The 20,291-nt window shown below is 47.8% G+C and overlaps 2 protein-coding genes across 2 annotated transcripts in view; one reads left to right on the forward strand and one right to left on the reverse strand.

The window, feature by feature from the left end:
• The window catches only part of LOC8028596, an 86,568-nt gene extending 71,079 nt beyond the window's left edge, over nt 1-15,489 (forward strand). The window contains exons 4-5 of the mRNA XM_040219658.3: nt 7,169-7,333; nt 12,862-15,489. Of these exons, the coding sequence (XP_040075592.1) occupies nt 7,169-7,333; nt 12,862-13,048 (352 nt within the window). The 3' untranslated portion in view covers nt 13,049-15,489. The remainder of the gene's footprint in view (nt 1-7,168; nt 7,334-12,861) is intronic.
• Nucleotides 15,490-16,026: 537 nt separating this feature from the next.
• On the reverse strand, nt 16,027-18,549 carry LOC8030797 (membrane metallo-endopeptidase-like 1). The gene has a single exon (XM_002402780.3). It carries the CDS (start codon nt 18,547-18,549, stop codon nt 16,027-16,029), a length of 2,523 nt encoding a protein of 840 aa, XP_002402824.3.
• Between the last annotated feature and the right edge of the window lie 1,742 nt (nt 18,550-20,291).

Below are 20,291 nucleotides of genomic sequence, written 5' to 3' on the forward strand. Positions count from 1 at the left end.
GAAAGGCTGCAAGCGCGAACTCCTTGCTCAGGGCACATCTCGGCGGCACAAGCTCTCGTGCGTTAAGAGTAGCTCCCAACGCTATGAGCTCGCGCTTCTAGCCTTGTCTGCGGTACAACATAAGGTGAAACGGAGTATAGACGCTTTACACACGCGCCAGATTGAGCCGCCATAGCCGCCCTTCTCTTGTCTTACCGAGATGCCGAGCCACTGAAGCGGGCGTTGACGGGTCTTCACAAGGGCCTATGCTGGGTACAAGAACACAGTATACATCTAAAATGGCAACAACCTGTCCTGCTGTGGTAATGATGAAGTGAAGCGAACGGAATAAGAGGGAACAAAAACTGAAGGGCAGTTATGGCGGCGCACATGCACAGCTGCTGTAAAGCGTCTATAGATCGAAACGAGCAGAAGTAGGGATTGAACCCAGGATTCCAGGGTTCTGCAGCGCGAGCTTTCGCTCGATCCGCGTGCTCCGAGCTGGTGTGCGCGAGCCCACTTGGCCACTCGCACGGTGGCCACTCGCCACAACGAAACATCATGGAGTGTGTGGAGGACGAGCTGGAGGGCGATATCCGCGATGTTGTACAGTGGAAGCGCGTGATTGGGGTACTTTTCGCCGTGAGAGCCCAACGCCTTCGAGATGAGAGGCAGCTGGACCTGGATGCCGACGCACAGGCAAGAATTTCAAGTGACATCGATCAGCAGCTGCAGGCCAATGCCTTCACCATAGCCCATCATCACCATCTTCACCATCATGACCGACAACCTACCCGTGATCAGTCGAGAACGGTGGACTTTCCAGGGGAACGAACGGTGGTTCGAAGACACCTTGCCCCATTTGGGCGAGTTCTATTTCAAGCAAGCCTTTCGCGTCTCTCCTGCCATCTTTAGATTCCTGGTGGAGTCTCGCAGGTGCCTCCTGGCCGTCGCTGGCCGTCGCGCAGGAGCCAAGGCTGGAAACTAGATTAGCCGCTTGTTTTTCTACAATGTACTACTTTCCTGCCAACAGAAAACAAGTGCGCATCTAGTATTACTCCTATAAAAATAATACTAATTCTACGCAGCGATAATTTCTTCTATTATTTTTACTCCTTGAACACTGCTATCGAGATTACACACTCGGTCTACCGAAACGAGCGTAGTGTGCTCCCCGAACTCACTTCATTGGAAGTGTGTTCTTCGGGCAGGGTTGGGGATTGAGCTCAGGATCACTGGGTTCTCCAGCGCGAGCTTTCTCTCGAGGTACTCCGATCTGGTGGGCGCTAGCCCACTCGGCCACCGATACGCTTTAATAAAGACACTAAAAACTAAAGACACTACAATTCTCTGTAATGCCGAATTGGAGCGCAGCTCTTGAGAGGAGGGAGGAAGGGTACGAAGGGGAGGGTATGCAGCTGCTCCCCCTCCGTACCGCCCTATCTCCTATTCCCATCCTACTTAACGTAAAAAAATTCGCTTAATTTCCCGCTAAATTTTGCCGGGAAATTTTCCCGCTGAATTGACGTGTGAAATCACATGACACGTCATCTGAAATTTTAAATGTGACGTCAAACGGGTAAAATTTTTCCTCTAAACTTAGCGGAAAAATTTTCCGCCAAACTTAGCAAAAACTTTTACCGCAAAATATAGCGGGAAAATCTTACCCTCGTGACGTCACACGTGACGACACACGTGGCGTCACGTGTGACGTCATTTTGGGAAACAGCCCTTAATGCAACGCGCGGTTACGCCGACGCCGCTTAACTCAGAAAGGGGTGCCTAGGAGCTGTGCTCTAAAACAACGTTGCATTAATGAACGATTTCTATGCCAATTGGATGATTCTGATCGATCATCGCACGCCAATATAAAGACGAAGCATATCCAACTTTGGCGTTCCGCTTCGTTCCACGGAAGCCTACGAGGAGGCCCTGGCACAGCCTAATCAGATCATAACTATCGCGGTGTCTCGAATAATTACATGCTGAAACAAAAATAGACTCTATCATTCTCTGCTAACCAAGACAGCCATAAATGACTGACTTTGTCGTCGTCTTTTATCAATTCACAGCTGCGCTAATCTTTATTCAGGTAGGCCTAAACTCCAAGTCCACCCCACTACTTTCTTTGGAATGCCACTCTTCTACATGTCGTCTTTTTCACGAATTTGTTTTTTATTTATAAAATAAAACTTACGCAACGCTTTTGATTTCTGTGTTGTTATGTTTTACTGTTGAAACACTCCTACTGATTCCACGCGCTCGATCGAGCGAAGTGAGTTCGTCAAACTCACTTGAAGTCAAGTGTGTTCCTCAGGAAGGAGCCGTGTGGCACACTACAGAAATGACACTAAGGGCGAAGTGCACTCGCTTGTAGTGACACTAAACTAGCCCGTCTGACAGGGGTATAAGAGCCACCGAGGTGGTTTTGGAAACAAAATATAGTCGAACCATTCCGACAAGCAGAGTTTGATATCGTAAATGATTTATGCAAGTGATAAAAACATTAAAATGTTTTCGCATACGTGGCGGAATCTGAAATGGCAGAATGCATTTCATGGCGCCCATTTATACCCCTGTCAGACGGGCTAGTTTAGTGTCACTACAAGCGAGTGCACTTCGCCCTTAGTGTCATTTCTGTAGTGTGCCACACGGCTCCTTCCTGAGGAACACACTTGGCTTGGAGTGAGTTTGACGAACTCACTTCGCTCGATCGAGCGCGTGGAATCAGTAGGAGTGTTTCAACAGTAAAACATAACAACACAGAACCCAAAAGCGTGGCGTAAGTTTTATTTTATAAAGAAAAAGAAATTCGTGAAAGCGACGACATGTAAAAGAGTGGCATTTCAAAAAAAAAAAAAAATTGTGGGGTGGACTTGGAGTTTAGGCTGATCTGAATCAAGATTAGCGGATCGCTGAATTGATAAAAGACGACGACGAAGTCAGTCATTCATGGCTATCTTGGTTCGCAGCGAATGATAGAGCCTACTTTTGTTTCAGCATGTAACTATTTGAGGCCACACTATAATTATGATCTGATTAGGCAGTGTCAGGGCCTCCTCGTAGACTTCCGTGGAACGAAGCGGAACGCCAAAGTTGGATATGCTTCGTTCTTTATCTTGGCTTGCGATGATCGATCAGAATCATTCAATTTGCATAAAAATCGTTCATTACTGTAACGTTGTTTTAGTGCACAGCTCCTAGGCACCCATTTCTGGGTTGAGCGGCGTCGGCGTAACCGCGCGTTGCATTAAGGGCTGTTTCCCAAAATGACGTCACACGTGACGTCACGCGTGTCGTCATGTGTGACGTCACGAGGGTAAAATTTTCCCGCTAAAATTTGCGGTAAAAGTTTTTGCGAACTTTGGCGGAAAATTTTTCCGCTAAATTTAGAGGAAACATTTTACCCATGTGACGTCACGTGACGTCACACTTAAAATTTCAGATGACGTGTCATGTGACGGCACACGTCAATTCAGCGGGAAAATTTCCCGACTAAATTTAGCGGGAAATTTAGCGAAATTTTTACGCTAAGTGGGATGGGAACAGGAGAGGAGGATAGGAGGGTACGGAGGGGGAGCAGCTGGCATACCCTCCCCTTCGTACCCTTCCTCCCTCTTCCCCAAGAGCTTCACTCCAATTCGGCATTTCAGAGAATTGTAAACGTCAATTTTTTTAACGCAACTTTATTAAAGGGTATCGAAGCCGAGTGGGCTAGCGCCCACCTGATCGGAGTACGTGGAGAGGAAGCTCGCGCTGGAGAAGGAGAACCCAGTGATCCTGAGCTCAATCCCCAGCCCTGCCCGAAGAACACACTTCCAATGAAGTGAGTTCGGGGAGCACACTACGCTCGCTCCGGTAGACACAGTGTGTAATCTCGATAGCAGTGTTCAAGGAATTAATAGAAGAAATTAACGCTGCGTAAAATTAGTATTATTTTGATAGGACTAATATTAGATGCGCACTTGTTTCCTGTTGGCAGGAAAGTAGTGCGTTGTAGAAAAACAAGCGGCTAATCTAGTTTCCAGCCTTGGCCCCTGCACGACGGCCGACGAAGGTCAGTAGGCACCTGCACGACTCCACCAGGAATCTGAAGGTGGCAGGAGAGACGCGAAACGCTTGCTTGAAGTAGAACTCGCCCAAATGGGGCGAGGTGTCTTCGAAGTCCACCGTTGTCGACTGATCACGGGTAGGTTGTCGGTCATGAAAGTGGCTAGGGTGAAGGCATTGGCCTGCAGTTGCTGATCGATGTCACTTGAAATTCTTGTCTGTGCGTCGGCATCCAGGTCCAGCTGCCTCTTATCTGAAAGGCGTTGGGCTCTCACGGAGAAAAGTGCCCCAAACATGCGCCTCCACTGTCCAACATCGCGGATATTGCCCTCCAGCTCGTCCTCCACACACTCCATGATGTTTCATTGTGGCGAGTGGCGAGTGGCCGAGTGGGCTCGCGCACACCAGCTCGGAGCACGCGGAGCGAAAGCTCGCGCTGCAGAACCCAGGAATCCTGGGTTCATTCCCTACTTCTGCTCGTTTCGAACTGTACTCCGTTTCACCTTATATTGTACCGCAGACAAGGCTGGATGCGCGAGCTCATAGCGTTGGGAGCTACTCTTAACGCACGAGAGCTTGTGCAGCCTTGATATGCCCTAGAGCAAGGAGCTCGCGCTTGTAGCCTTTTCTGGGGTACATTATAAGGTGAAACAGAGTATCGTACCGGCGTGCGGACGTGTATCACTGGCTTGTAATGGCTGATCGTAATGATTAAATTGGATTTAAATATGGATTAAAACTCGTGACTTAGCGCAACAATGTGTGGTAACGTGTTTCTAATAAGACGACGAAGTTATTTATGAAAAACATGCGTATGCACTGTAAAATGTTGCGTGCCCATTACTTACCCATCGTTATTGCCATCATTTTGGAGAGACACTAAGTTTTCCCGTGTAGCACCAACACACTTGGAGTGTGTTTCGACGGGTTGAAGTGCACTCGCTTGTAGTGACACTAAACTAGCCCGTCTGACAGGGGTATTAATTTGGATCGCGTCGGACATGTGTACCGACGCACAGTAGAACGCGCGCAAAAGTAGCTGTGGTGCACCTCAGCCTCGCGCTTGTTGTTCTCACATCTCTGGCTCGCTCACTGCGGGCATCCAGGCATCTGACACCCTGACATCTGGCGCTTTTTCTGTCTTTCACGTGGCGTTCCAAGCGGCACACGACGGAAAATGCACATCAAGCTGTTCTTGAACACGAGTCGCCATCTGTACTTTACATTAAGAAACTACAATTCGCCGTAACTGAATGGGAAAAGTTTGAGGCCTTATAACATTCTTAACGTGTAATATATCGATATGGAAGTTCTGGAAAATGTAATATCAAAGGATGCTTCATAATTTAATTTCTCGTTATTTTGATTAGTTGACGTGATTCCGTTTTTATAGCGCCATAAAATATTACAATTTTAAACTTGATTTTTTATATTAAAATATACATTATCTGTAAAGTTCGTTGCTTACTTTTTTATTTTATTACATCTAACCGAACGCTCACGTAAAATATTGTGGACGATGGGAGGTTATCACTCGAGAAATATTTTTTTTCAATATTAGAGACTGTGGTCTATTAAAAGCCAAATAATTAACTAACAACTAAAAATAATCGTGATATCAAGACATTAAAGTATTGTTGAAAAACTTCTCTTTAATTTGACACTAATTTTATAATTGTAAGATACATAGAAAGAAAGTTATAAGCCGTCGGAAAAGCACCGAAACGTCATGCACGGTGGGGTTGCACCTTAAAGTGAATGGGTCGCGAGTCTCGAACGCTGAGTAATTTCCCCCAACTCAGATAAATACCTAACAATATTCTTGGACCTTCGACTACGCTAAACGATTGACAGCATTGAATCAATGTGCTATGAAGATACACCGGATGTAGTGTCTGGATGTATCATTCGTAACAAAACTTTCTATCACGTTGCGAACGCGGACAAATTGTTTAGCATCCAATATGCTCTTCGCTACTCACTAAGGGCTGGCCAAGGAAAAACAGAGCTGTTACTTCTGTTAGACCTGGTGTCGCCCACAGTTCAAATGGACGAGGAAACGGTATATGAAGGCCGTCGTGTCCAGGCAGGGCACATCGGTGTGTGTATCGAATCGACAGTTCTTCTTTTATTAATTTCAGGGCCATTTAGACGTTAGACACAATGGTGGTTAAAAGAACTGAAATTACACATACAGCACAGGGATAGTTGGAGCGTGTGATTGCAAACTGCAGATTTGAAGGTGACGGACTCGGTGATGAAGACGACGGAGGCAGGAGGATGTTTCCAGTCCGAGCTAGTCTCCGGGATAAACCAGTCGAAGTACAGGTTAGTCCAGAACTCGGTACGCCAAGTTTCAATCGCTTGTCGGTGTCATAGGGTACTTAAGTCGGAGCCGTCAACATTAAACGGGAGTGCGATAAAAACAACCCAATGGTACTGGCTCGCCCGAACAGCCCAAATCACAGGCTTTTATCAGTCCCGCTTCGAGAACTTCGTGAATCGGACAGCAGTAAATCCGAATTCAGCGCACACAGGCATAAACAACTATAATAGACTATACACATTCATATCCCCGTGCAATGAAGCACACCCGCATACTGACAAAGCATTTACAAAGTTGGGGTTATAACCGTGTACGAGAGGCAAAGCACCAAATCGCATTGCCGCCTTGCCCCGGTTTGTTCCCGAAGAAAGAGTAATGCGTTGCGTTAATTTTACTTTTAGGTATAAGGTTGTGATTTTTGTTTGTGTTTTGGTGTACAACTTTGGCGTATAGTACTTTTTTTTTTTTCTAATAAGCTGTTGTCATAGCGCTTTGTGCACGTTGTTTCTGGTCCTTTGTGATTTTCGGCGCTGTTAATATTCCGGAACTACGCTATCGCTCCTGCGTCTTTCATTGCACCCGATTTTCTCGCAGTTAAAGAACAATGACCAAAAGATTATGCACAAAGTAAAACAGTTGTCGGTGGTTTGATGACTGGTCCGTTCAGTAGCTAGTGCTCGCAGGCGGCAGGTGCCTGCACGTGAAAAACTAGTAGTGTTCATTTCGGCCGACAAGTGATTTGATGGCTGTGATGACGGCGTTAGTGATGAGACGGTCGCATCCATATACGTGGAAACCCCTCGTTCCTCCCAGGGACCTGGTAAAGCGAGCCCCCGAGGTCGACCCGGCGTGTCTGGTGCGTACCATGTTCGTGTCCCCCAAGGCAGGCCTCAACGACCGCTCCGAGTGGAAGTACGTCGTCAACGTCCAGGAGAGGGACTCCAGGGCCAAGCAGGTCATCCGCGTAGACGTCTGCAGGTAGATGTGCATCTTGAATGTTCTATGATGGACGCCACTACTTCTAGACATTTGTGCGTACGCGCACTCCAAAGCACATGACGTGACATGACGTGATCTTATGGTATGACGTGCAACCACATTGTCACTCGACACCATGACTAAACGCCACGTGGTGTTTAATATCTTCTCACTAAAATTGAACGATTGCTTTTTAAATACTGTATGACTGGCATTATATGGCTTGGGAGAGACGTGCTCGATGCCAATCTTTCGTACGAGTTTGTTTTGTCGATGACATCGTAACAATTCCAGGATGCTTCTGTCAGAGTAACTTCAGGATGTATAAATGTTCACACAACCAAAATTTATATTGACTAACGAGGAGAATGAGCGGAATAAGTAAGAGGAAAAAAAAATGAGTCCCGTTGGGATTAGAAGTGATGTGATTATAAACGCACTGAAATCCTAGACCAATGCCATTCTCTATACACCTGGATTAATAATGGGATTCAAAGGTGGAATATGATTGCCAACCGAAAAATAACTTTAATAATTTTCGATCACCGCATTCTTAAAGGGGTCATGAAACTTTCTTTTTTCACAATTTTGCTAAATATTTTTTAAACCTTGATGCTCATAACACATGGTGTTATGAATCTGAGATTGCGCTCTCGAATTGGCCGAAAAATTCGGTGTCTGCACGTACGGACCTCAACTTTCCATGAAAGGTGTATTTTATTTTGTACATTTAACCTTGTGAAATTTCAAAACCTAGTTTTATTCCCGTGAAAAGCGAGAACGCATTTGACATCGTCAATGGCGGACGCCGACGCAGATGATCGCGTTAACTGACGGTACTCATGACCTACAGTAATCCTGAGTGACCTGCCCACAAAATGGCTCCCTATGGAAGGCGCTGCCGCCGATGAAGTGCGTCGTTTTTCTCGGTAAAGGCTTTCACCCCAAGGTAAAGGCCTGCGCCCCAAACGCGGTTCACAGCCTGTCCGGCGCACGGTCCGCATGGCGCGCGGCTGGTGATATCTGTTTCTCGGGTACACTTACCGTAGCGTGGCGCGAGTGGGCTGCAGTAGCTAAACAGTAGCAGTAGCACGTAGCAGCATTTATCGCTCTCATGTTTGCTTGGATCGAAAGAGCGTGTTTCTCAAGCACAAAAGCACACGGGCGTTTTGTTTTTTGTAAAGTTTCTTTTAGCCCTGACTGCACTTGTGCCATCGTGGAAACAAGGCACGTTCTCGGATCACCCTTAAATAGCCACTGTGCTGGCAGCTGGCACCTCTAGTGACGAATTTGTCACGCGACCACCGACTGACGACTCGATCCCGCGAGGCCCGTAAGGAGAGCAGGTCAAGACCAGATTAGGCCGCCGCGCATTGCGCGCGTTCGATTGATTTGCGGATATCATAGGAAACAAGAAAAACCTTAATGCCGTGCCGCGAAGTCGTAGCGTGACGAAACGTTGCGGCCACGGCCATGTGCTACAAGGTGCGCGCTGACACATTCTTCTGGGGGCGGGTAAGGATTAAGTATAAAGGCTGGACCGCGTGTAAGCGACTTCGCGAGCGACGAGACGAGCGACGGCGGCAGCGAAGAGAGTCAGTGACAGGGGAGTAAAGGTGGGTGAGGAGGAGTGGCAAATCCTGAGCGCCGACATCTGGAGTCTTGAGTGAAAGAACGCGAAAGAGCGCTACAGAACACGAGAGAAAGAAACCAATCTTGCCAGCTGAAGGACGACAGTCGCAACGGTAATCGCGAATACTGAAAACTGTCAGCCAAATAAGAAGTGATCATTTTCAGTTGTAAACTAAATTCTGAGCTATTATAATGCTCACAAAAAGCAGTTTACTCATTACGCTGCATTAACTTCCCTTTTGTCGTAATTTCGAAAATCGAATGGTTGCGCTGTTTCGTATTCCCGGGGCGCTCTTATCAAAACCATAGCGCGAAGCCGCTTATCTGGTTTCGTTTCGCGTTGACGCGATGCCGTACACCTGCGCGCAAAGAGAAAGCTTCGATAGGAACGCGAATATCTTTTCACCGGTAAGTATGTGGATTGGTCGTTAGGAAGACCGTGAAATCTAGTAAATAAGATGTAAAGCTGGTTGGTAACCATGTGCGGGACTCCAAAGGTGTGCCTCCATGCTCCGCCACTTGCGGCAGCCAGAATCATGGGCGTCCGCAGAAGGGCGCAAGGGGAAGGGGGGGGGGCAGTTGCCCCCCCCCCCCCTGGAATTTCAAGGGGGTGCAAGAGGGGGGGGGGGGAGCTACACCCACACCAGTTAAAGGGTGCTCCGGCGGTTCTTTAGGTACCCAAACGAACTACATTTTCTGAATACCATGAATTTACTGTTCCCAACATGCTATAATTAGTATCTGGAAATCGAAAATGGCTATTAAAAAAACGGCAAATTTAAACGAAAAAAAAATAATAAAGTGCCAAGGAAGTTTTGATTACGTCGCGAGACCTGCGAAACTTGCTTTCGACGCGTTGTGCCTTTTTCTGTGGCACTGCGCTTCTAAAAAATTTCCACGTGTTCTCAACTGCAAGTCTCACGGCTTTCAGAGGGTTTAAAAGAATTTTTTCGGCGAATGATGACAAACGACTAAAAATGTGTCTTCAGCACGCTGCCGCCAGCCTCCGCAACGCTCCAAAAACATAATTTTTCGACGTGCAAAATGGCTTTCCGGTGGTTTCACTCGAGGGAGCGGGAAGCGCGAATTAGCAATTGTCATAGAGATCAGTGGTTTGTAGACCCAAATCCAGGGCGCAGCCATGAAGGCAGGTACAGAGAGTAACGCGGAAACGTGCTGAAAATAGCCAACATCGCCAACATTCCCCGGAGGGGGGGGGTGTATAAGTGTGCACCCCCCTGGAAAATGTTCTGCGAACGCCCATGGTCGGAATGCATGAGAAAATGTCGGACCCTTTTTGTTTCCTCTATAGAGTTAACATGAACTGTATGGTCAGTAACGGGCGACGGAGGCTTCTCACTGTCGCTCGTCGCGTCGCTCGGTTCTTGGATTTTTAGAAAACGTCGCTCATCGCCTTGGTCGCTTGCTCCCGTCGCTTTCATGCGGTTTGCCTCGACGCGCGAGTGACTGAGCGACGACGAAGCGGGTCGCTGTCGCTTGTCTCGTCGTTCGCTAAATCGCCAACATGCGCATGTTGCCGATCTGGCGTGCGCCAGGAGCCGTTGGCAGTACCGTAGCGAGACGCCTTTCTTGCACGTCGTCAGGGCACAGCCACGTGACAACAAGGATCACGCGACCATCTACGTCACGTGCACCCCCCCCCCCCCGCCCCTTTCCCGGGCCCAAAATTTTTGTTTTCTCTTGTAAAGTTTTTTCTTTTTTTTTTTGTATCGCGTTTGTTTTGCTTTTCGGCGTTTCTCTCTCTCTCTCTCTGCTTGTGGTTTACTTGGTTTTCTGGCGTTGTTTCCCGCCGTCGTCGTAGTGGGAGTCGTTTCATGGTTTCATTATGTTTAGTTTCTGAGAGTGTTATCGGTGTTGTTTTGCACTTTTAAGAAATGCCTGCACGTATACGTGCCCGCAAAATACTCAAAGAGCCAATCATTGTTATCTAGTATATCGGCTCAGCGAATGATGAGGCGGAACATCCGTTTAGACCTTAAAATTAAGTGTGCACTGTGACATTGCGGAATGCAAGCATGACGCTTTACATCGAGTAATGCCACAGCGTAGAGTTCATTTTTAAGTCTAAACGAATGTTCCGCCTCATCATTCGCTGAGCTGATTTCCTAGATCGCAATGATTGGCTCACTGAGTGTGTTGCGGCTAAGTAGACTCGCAGGCATTTCTTAGAGCGTGACGTGTTGACGGAGTCATATGTTACGTGCCTAAGACATTTCGGTCCTAGTTGGCAACGGAAATGGTGGAAACATCTTCAGCGTGCGTGTGGGACTGGCTCGATAGTTGATCTTTTCGGACGAGACACGCTGGACGGCGATGTTCTGAGCTCGTACGTTATTTCGGTCCGCGTCTCCCTTAAACCTTTTGAATCTACAACAAAGGCGAGCTGGATGTCATTCTGTATTTCCTGCACGTAACAAATGTAAGTGCGTACACTACGTAACACTGAGAAATTTGGCACTCTTTTTGTGCCTCCATGTCGTGCGAACGCGTCTTCGTGTGGTTGCAGTCTCGCCTTGCATTTGACTCCCGCCCTCTTTTTAACCGGGTTTCATGAGTTCCTTGTTTAGTTTAGATTTCCTTTTTGGTTCGTGTACAACGAGCGGGTTAACTACGAAACGATCGGAATGTTAAATAGAAGGTTGCGAATGCCAACATTGCTTCCTTGATGTTTCTTGGCCGGCGCGAACGAAGAAAAGTTCTGGCACGGTTGCACGAGGTACACGCATTTTCCAATCGACTGTAAATTTTATGACATGGCATTCGGCTCCTTTGTCTATATAAAACACGTGAAATAAATCATGAAAAGCAACGGTGCCGCATTCTGTCATGTTGGGCACAATCAGGCAAACATTACGTGCTGCCTGATAGCTGAGGTAGGAGGCGGTGGCGCGTGTTGAACCGCGACGCCGCCTGCATGCAAAATATTTGACCGCCACTTTCGATCACTTTGCAGTCCGAACTCCGAAGCTCCAAACTTCAAGTTGTCAAAATAAGGAGAAAAATATTTTGTCGGGGGACGTCAAAATAATTTTGGAAATAGTTTCACGTTTTTAGGTCTTAAGAAAAGAGGCATCACGAACGTCAAAATAATATTTAAAATTATTTTTAAAGTGGTCGTTGAAATAGTCACTACCAGAAAAAGTGAAAGACGTTTACAATCTCCTGCAATGCCGAATTAGAGCGTAGCTCTTGAGGAGGAGGAGGGGAAGGTGCGGGGAGGAGGGTATACCCCTCCTCCTCATCCGTACCCTCCCCTCCTCTTCTGCTCGTCTCCCATTTAGGGGAAAACTTTCCCCGCTAAATATTAGCGGAAACAATTCTAAGCTAAATTTAGCGGAAAAATTCGCCCGCTAAATTTAGCTGGAAATTTACCCATAATGCAACGCGCAGTGACGTCATCTACGATGTTACTGCTGACCCTCGTGACGTCACTTGTGACGTCATCATGAGAAACGTGCCATAATACACCGCGCGGTTACGCCTGACGGTGACGTCGACGCCGACGCCGCTCAAGCCGGAAACAGGCGCCCAAGAGCTGCGCTCTAATAAAGACGAACTGAGAAGATGTGGGAAGGGAGGGGGTACGTATTTGGTCACATGATCCCTGTTTCACGCGACTGCGTCTTGACCACGTGCAAAAAAGGCGTCCCTACCGTAGCCATGGTAGCCCGTGGCAACGCTCTGCTAAAACTGCCTAACGCGAACTGCTCTGAGTTTACGGTGGACAAGAAGGAAAGTGCCACAGCGCCTTGCCCCGGTTTGTTCTCGAAGAAACATGATATGAGAGACATCTTTATTGTGCCTTGGTAATGCTGCTCTTGCACATCAGCAGTTCTTAAAGAAAGAGTAATACGTTGCCTTGATTTTGCTTCCAGGTCTCCTGACAGATCGTGCTCGAGCGTCATCAGTCTGCCCTTCGGATACATGAGCCGTTGTCGACAAAAGTATCTCAAGAAGAAGCTCCTCTCCCTGGACTCGGACGGCGAAGGGACGTCAGAAGACAACTTCTTCGTGCCTTCTTGTTGCGTCTGCGAACTGGTCAGGGACGTCAGCAAGAAGTAGATGGGGCCTTCCTCCCTCCAAGATAAGAAGCGACGGATTATCGACGACCCAGCATTTCTTCAACAGTGTTGTGATCTATGAACACTGTGGCATGTTGGGCTTAGTATTAGGCTGACTGCGGAAGGACAGCACTTCTGCTGCCAAGCCGGTGGGTGACAGTCGGACATCACGTTTTTTGGGGGGTTTTTTTCGAGATCACCGAGACCCCTTTACCGGTTGGTGATGCTTGATTGTGAAGAATCGATTTCTCTACGAAAAACACCGAGTTCAAGATAAATATGGACAGAAGTATATTCTCGTAGATTAGTGAAGCGACGTATTCCAGTATAATACGCATCTTTGCTTTATGGTTGCCTGAAGAAGGAAAGGCTTGCTGTGACGTTCAGATGTTTCCGATCTCGGCTGCTGGATACTGCATGAGTACTGCGTTCTTCAAGGCTACGTGATCTCTCCTCACCCTCGAAGTGCGAGCTTATGCGCTATTCTTTCAAGCTCTCACAGTCCCTGTTTTTTCGTACTTGTTTAAGTTTTTTTTTTACATCTCCGTTTATAATTTTAGGGCTCATATTGAACTCCTACAATATGAATATGGCGAAAATACAGTCTGCACCAGGAACAAGAACACCGTGATCAATATTGTTTTCTCGCTTGTACCAGTATACTCCAGAGAGCGACTTTTCTATGTGTGGTATTATCCGGCGGCCATAGTTGAGCCCGTTGTTATTGTGCCTAGAGTCACTAAATGAGGTACGCTTAGAGTATTGACACGCCGTTCCCCGATCTGCTAGTGGGCGCCTTCATCTTGGTGCTTGGTGCACAGCAAACGCAACTGTCGATATTGTTTTGCTCTGTCCAGGTGATATTGTTTTGCTCTGTCGCGAAATGTTTGAACATTTCGAGAGGACGGAAAAGCGTTTCTTACGATTTAAGACAAAGCTTCAGATAACTGGCAGCCATGTTTTAAAGCACCAAGATGGCTGAAGTGTCGTTAAAGTGAAGCATAGCTTAGTTAATGGCTCTAACTGCGCCCATTGTGCCGACGCATGCCTCCACAACGCTTTCGCAAGATCCATCCAACACCACTAAGTGTTTCTTTCTTTTTTTTTCTTTGGTTATTACATGAAAGCGCGTTCTTAGCATGCGCGAGAAAACAACCAATATATACTCCGTTTCACAAATGTCTGCAATAAAGACAAAGGCCCAGGCGCGACTAGTACACAGGGCGATACTTTACAAAGCTACGCACTTGTGCCCACGCTTTTGTTTGCATTGCAAATGTTTGTGAGATGGAGTATAGTTTCATAATTCCGTAAAATTTCTTGAAAAAGAATTCCGAGGGCATCTAAGTACTTACGAGTTGTGAATGCGAAAGCATGAATGTCGTTCTTCGCACCGCGGTCGCTTCTGATCCCCTCGGTGTCACCGCCATTTCTGCTCCTTGGAACGCTGCGCGCCAGCAAACGGGAGCTTATGCACCAATTCGCTGCTACAAACTACAAGCTTCGCTCTATGGGACAGGGGAACTTGGGTGCCGTCTGGCGCGGCTTCAAAAGCTGTAAACGCCAGTTCGCTCATAAAACAGTTAATGACTTCGCATTTAAAAAAAATCTAAAAAATAAACCACGCGTGGGTATTTTTACGAAGTCGTATCTGATATTGGTGCGGCAAGTGTCCCGGTTTTTTGAAAATTGCATAAAATGGTTTTCACAAGTTTCGAATTTTGTCGGATCTTCGGTTGATTTTTGGCAGATGTGTTCCCATCTTAATAGCGCCGAGATGTTTCGGTGGCGCCCTCTTATAGATTCTGTTCTTGGCGTCACGACCAGGATTTGCCTCGCCATGATGTCACGAGTTGTATTCCTGGCTCTACTTACCATCAGTTGCCAACTACAACTTCGAGGGTGTGTCTAAAAAGCACGAAGAAGCTTGGAGTCCTCGGATTTGTAAACCAACACTCTTGAAGTTGACAGTCTGACATTGTTCTTATTTCCGTTGATGACAGCAAAATTAATCCAAATCAAGACGTCATGGTGAGCGTTGGGCCAATCGCGAATGCCGATCATAGCAACGCGTTTGGTCGCGCATGTCGCGAATAGGCTGGAACCCATTTACGAAAAACCGAAAAGAAATAAACTACTTCCATAAATCCGTCCCCGCGCGCGTTGCATTCTGGAATCCTGTGGGCCTGGAGCGGAGCGTGTATGAATTTTTTTTTTTCTTCCCACTGATTCCCAGAATGCAACGCGTCATTACGCCGCGATGAGGCGCTTCAATATTTGGAGTAAAGTCTATTGCACGAAGTTGGGAACACACACCTTGGTATGCATTCGAATACCAAGATGTTTAACCCAACCACGCGGTGCATTTAGCGTACAAAAATCGCGAACACGCATTTCACGAGCCCATTTTTGCAAATTACGTTAAAAATACCATTAAAAAAATGTTGAAACGAATTTTGCATGCTCAAAAGTTTATACAATTTTCAGTTTTTTTTTAATGTTTAGGCATGTTTTATTATAGTCGGTGACAGGTCAAGAACGAAGTGGAAGCTCCTCCCACCTCTTTCCACTTTAGTGGTGCGAACGCTGAAGGGGAGGCGACCTCCTCTCCACCATTCGCTCCGCTGAGGTGGAAAGGGATGGAAGGAGCTTCCACTTCGTTCTTGACCTATTACCGACAATAGGTGCTATTTCAGTATTCATCGAGAAACACACGTATATTTTCGTAGACCATATATTTAGCTTTTTGGGATGTAGATACTGTACATATAGTTAATTTACGGCTGTTAAAAAATTGAATCATGAATGTGCTTAATTGTCTGTCGTTACAAAAGCTTGACGATCTCTCACGTTGATAATGTCTCGCGTACGGTAATGATAGGCCTTTTATCACTGCGGTGAGCCTAAAATGTAAGAATAAAAGACGCCTTTTGACTCAGCCTGTGAAGGTAACGACCTACTACATTGCCTGCCAATTATCTAGATGCACTTCGGCATTGGATTCATGTTGGTTCCCGGAGAGCACCCAAAAGCCAGCGCGAAATCCTGCATATTGCGCAAGGGCCCATTAACCCGATACCAGGCTGGACTCACTGGTCCGTGGGTCATCTGTTTTACCATAAACCTGGGGTTGAGCTTCTCGCACATGCTGCGCGCGTAGTAGATAAAAAAAAGTTGCTGCCCAGCCAGGTTCGGTGCAGTGCCCAGGCGATAATCGCCGTCGTGGGCGCTCAGATGCTGCAAATAAGCCGCGAATGCGGTGCGTACGGACAGCAGATCCAGGAGGTCGGACAGAGACGTCTTGGCGGAGTTGAGGGGAACACGACTGGGGTTGAAGCTGAGCTCCTTGTACTGCTTCTCCAGGCAGAGTCGCACAGCGTCAAGGTAGCGACTCTCGTCGGCAGACGCCTTATTCAGGTCAAAGTTGATCGCTTCGTGGTACAGCAGTCGGTACAGTTCCCTGAAAAGTCGTGGACCCACACGAGGCACGTGGAGGTGCGATACGCTCGAATCATTAGACATCACAAAGTCGAAGACTGGGAGCGGGATTTCTAGGTGGCGGTACGGTGGAGAAAGGGTCGCCCACGTTCGCAAGAAGCCTCCCGTCCACGTCGTCTTGTTGCCCACTAGAAACTGACGACGCTTCAGGGCCGAAGTCCGAAGCCAGAAGTAGAAAAAGTGAGGCACGGGATGACGGGGATTGTTGGTGTAGATGCCTTCGGCAAAGATTTCAGCGGCCTTTTTTTCCGAGAGCCAGTAGGGCATGAGGGCTTCCCAGTAAACTTCGCTAAGCTGATCCGATGCCTTTTGTCTGAAAATTGAAGTAAACGAGGTCGCATTGTTGAACTCGTGTAGGAAGGTTTTCTTGAGGGTGTCCAGAATGATTCGAATCACATCAGCGCCTCCAAGAAGTTCGAGAGCTCGGTGAGATGTGAGGTATGTCGGGAGGAATGGGTCGTACCGTTCCAGGAAACGAACGCAAATCTGGGCCGGAGATAATTTCTCGGCGAACTCCGCATAACGAGAGTACGCTATAGAGGCAAGTTCGGACCGCACGGACCAGTTACTGAGTAAGGGACTGAGCTCCAGAATCACGCGGAAGGCGACATAGTTTAGAAGATCTTGTTTGGAGACAGGCAGGGTGCGCATCCGATCCAAGTACTCCGGAGAGGAGAGGTAGATGCTGACAGTCTCTCCGAGTTTGGAGCCTCCACCCGTGGCAATTTCGAGGAACTTGCGAACATCTAGATATCCTGCCTTGGGAAGGTTCATCACCTGTCGCGTTGTGCAGTTCTTTAGCCTTCCAGCGTCTTGCAGTTCTTGGTCCGAGTTGAGGATCTTGCGAAGCTGGATCTCCACGGCAGTTACATTTGTCGTAGAGTGGGACTGAAAAGTAACCTTTGACGGCATCGGCAGTGTTTCTAGGATAGAGTCGCAGGCTTTGCTGAGCGAGCGTCCAGGAAGCTGCGGTTCCGTCGGCAGGAAATGTCGAAGAAGCAGATTCCGAGGCTGTCCTATCTGAAGACCGTTCGGACCCCGGGAGAGACTCAAGAGCGTTTCCAGCCCGAGCTCTGAAAATGCACGGCCGACCCTGGCAGAAAGTTCAAAGTCGGTTATGGTGGCATCCTCGGGATACGGCCAGCCCTTGAATTCGAGATGGCGGAGTAGGGTTTCTCTCACGTTGCGGAATAAATTAGGCTGTGGCTGGACACATTCGTCGAAGAAGAACTTTAGCTCTGGAAAAGGTGGTGCGTCTGCGCGAATGACACTGATGAGAAGGTCGCTGAACAGGTCCAGCAAGATCGAGTCCACGGATAGCCCGTCGTTCTGCCCGCTGGAGGGCTGGCGATGCTGCCAACGTGCGCAGACATGCTGATAGAAGTCGTCACAAGGCCGAATTGTAGGCTCCAGATCCTCTAACAATTTGGCTCCCTGCTCCATGCATGCCTTACTGGTGCACTTGGATCCACGCAGCAGTTTCCGTAGGCTTCGCCGCGCATTGCGCGCAGAGTTCAAGGGACGTCTCGCGAAGAAGTTACGACTTTCGAGCGGGGTTTTTTGCGCTTTTCCCGGTGGTGCTTCAGCCGAAACGGTGGGTTCCTCTCCAATAAGTAGTGGCGTTGCAATACCATCATCGGCATTGTTTTGAACGTTATTGCTACCGCGACCGTTCCTGTTGTTTAAGTCCGTGATGACCATCGAGCTGATGAGGAGTACGCAAGCGACGCTGATGAGCAGAAAGGTGATGGCTTTGACGCTTGTTCCTCCCACCGTACCGTTGCGGTCGGGAGCTCGTTGGTCGGTTGGCTCGGCCGGTGGACGGCGAGCAATGATGGTTTCGTCTTCAGCGACGTCCGTACTCTGACTGCTGCGACGGTGGAGCGAAATATGTGGCACTGGGTGAGCGGAGGTTACCCTTATTCTGGTTATGGAAGACGACACGGCAATCTCGTCCTGTGGTATATCGAATATCAGGTGAGCTTCTTGGCAGTCCTCTGCCATCGCAATTCATTGGAATATCTGCTCACGCGATAAGGCGGAGCACGGGATCACGCGCAGAGACACTTCACCCTCCTCTAAAGAACGACATGACTGTCGTCGTATCTCAGATAAACATATAAAGGGAATTGTTTGTTAGTTTGGTTGACGAAAAAAGGGGAGGCAGTAAAGGGCCTCCATCCTAAAGTATTGGTATGTTTGTGTAGGCCGTCCAAGTAGAGATTCTTCCAACTACAAATGCGTCAATTCACAAGATTCGTGTCTTCAGCAGCCCTTGGAAGCAAATGGCGGCGCAGCACTGAAACGCGCGCCCCTTTGTAGCGAATGGCGACGGAGCACTTGTTCGTGGCACGTGTCTCGCGCGTTCTCACAAGAATGGTTGTCGATACTTGGAAGAATTGCAGAACGGGACTTTATCAACATCCGGAACCGGTCGATACTTGACGGTTGGAAAGGGGTTAAAAATAGAAGGGAAACGAACGAAGAAGGAGCAAGAACGAAAGAGAGACGAAGAGGCGAGAGGTGTTACAAGAACAGTATATATCCGTTTGCTGATGGTACACCGGAAGGCGGTGGGGACGCGATAAAGATTTTCCTCGGGCGTTTTGTTTTCCCTGTATAGGTTTCGAGGGAGGGAACTCCACCGGAGCATTTTTCGGGAGTCGGGGGCACGGAAGTGAACTAACATCCTTCCAGTCTGCGAAATGTCCCGTGCACCCGCGTGAAAGACTCCTAGTCGGCCTGGCGTTTTCCTGCTCTTTCACACAATAAATGCAACACTACGCGCACCGCCACCACCACCACCAAGCTATGAAAAGGAAACACTGGGGCCGATCGAAAAAAATAAAAAGACAGTGAAACTTCTTTTTTTTTTAAATTTTGCTTTCAGTAAATATCATTTAGTTGAACTTTGAAGTAGCCTATACAACACAAAAGAGTTTTTTTTTCATTCTCAACGCGATTGTAGCCACAAAAAATATGAGAGAAAAACAACACTTCTCAACTTGCAGCCAGAACAAGCAACCACGTGATCGATGTAATCCTGTCTTATGCCGCCAATCTTCGTCCATACTGGGGTCGGCAAAGTAAAAGGCCCTTGCTGATCGAGCGCCATAGGCGTTAGAGGCTGGCTATTCCTGTCATTGCAGTGATGAGATGTTTGCCGATGCACTGAGAGCCTCTTTGTAAACAACGCGTTATTGCACACTTCAGATTTCACGATCTCGTACATTCCCCCCGGAGACGGCCACGTAGAGTTACCTTTCGACCATAGGCAGAATTTTTTTTTTTTTTTTTTTTTTTTTGGGGGGGGGGGGGGGGGGGAAGTTCAGGAGAGGCAGAGAAAGAAAACAGACGAAGGGCTAGGCCTGTTCGTTTTTCCGCGACAAGTTGAAGTTTCTAGAGCGCTTGCGAGCTTCAATTAATTTTGTCATGGAGCGATGCCGGTGTTTTTTCTACGAAGTAAGATAAAATAACAGGGTACAGACCTTACACGTAATGTTTTGTTGCTTCTTTGCGCGTATTAAAGCGTCGTCTGCGAAATGGGCTCATCAGGACCGCCAACTCTTACCGCCGATGTCCGCGTCCCGCGGCACCGTTCCAAAGCGGCCAAATGCGTAGGACCTTTCACTCTAGATTATTAATGTGAAAGCATTAATTGCTTTCGATCCCGGACTGCGAAGTCAATCCGGTGGTCTTTGACTTCGCAGTGCTCGGCGACTGCGACTGCGATCTGCGACCGGATT

Source organism: Ixodes scapularis, unplaced genomic scaffold (assembly GCF_016920785.2).
Source record: "Ixodes scapularis isolate PalLabHiFi unplaced genomic scaffold, ASM1692078v2 PGA_scaffold3__209_contigs__length_174095766, whole genome shotgun sequence".
In the NCBI taxonomy this organism is placed as follows: Eukaryota; Metazoa; Arthropoda; class Arachnida; order Ixodida; family Ixodidae; genus Ixodes; species Ixodes scapularis.

Bases quoted from the DNA above. Each gene is read 5' to 3' on its own strand.
- LOC8030797 (XM_002402780.3), bottom strand. From the start codon at position 18,549: ATGGCAGAGGACTGCCAAGAAGCTCACCTGATATTCGATATACCACAG.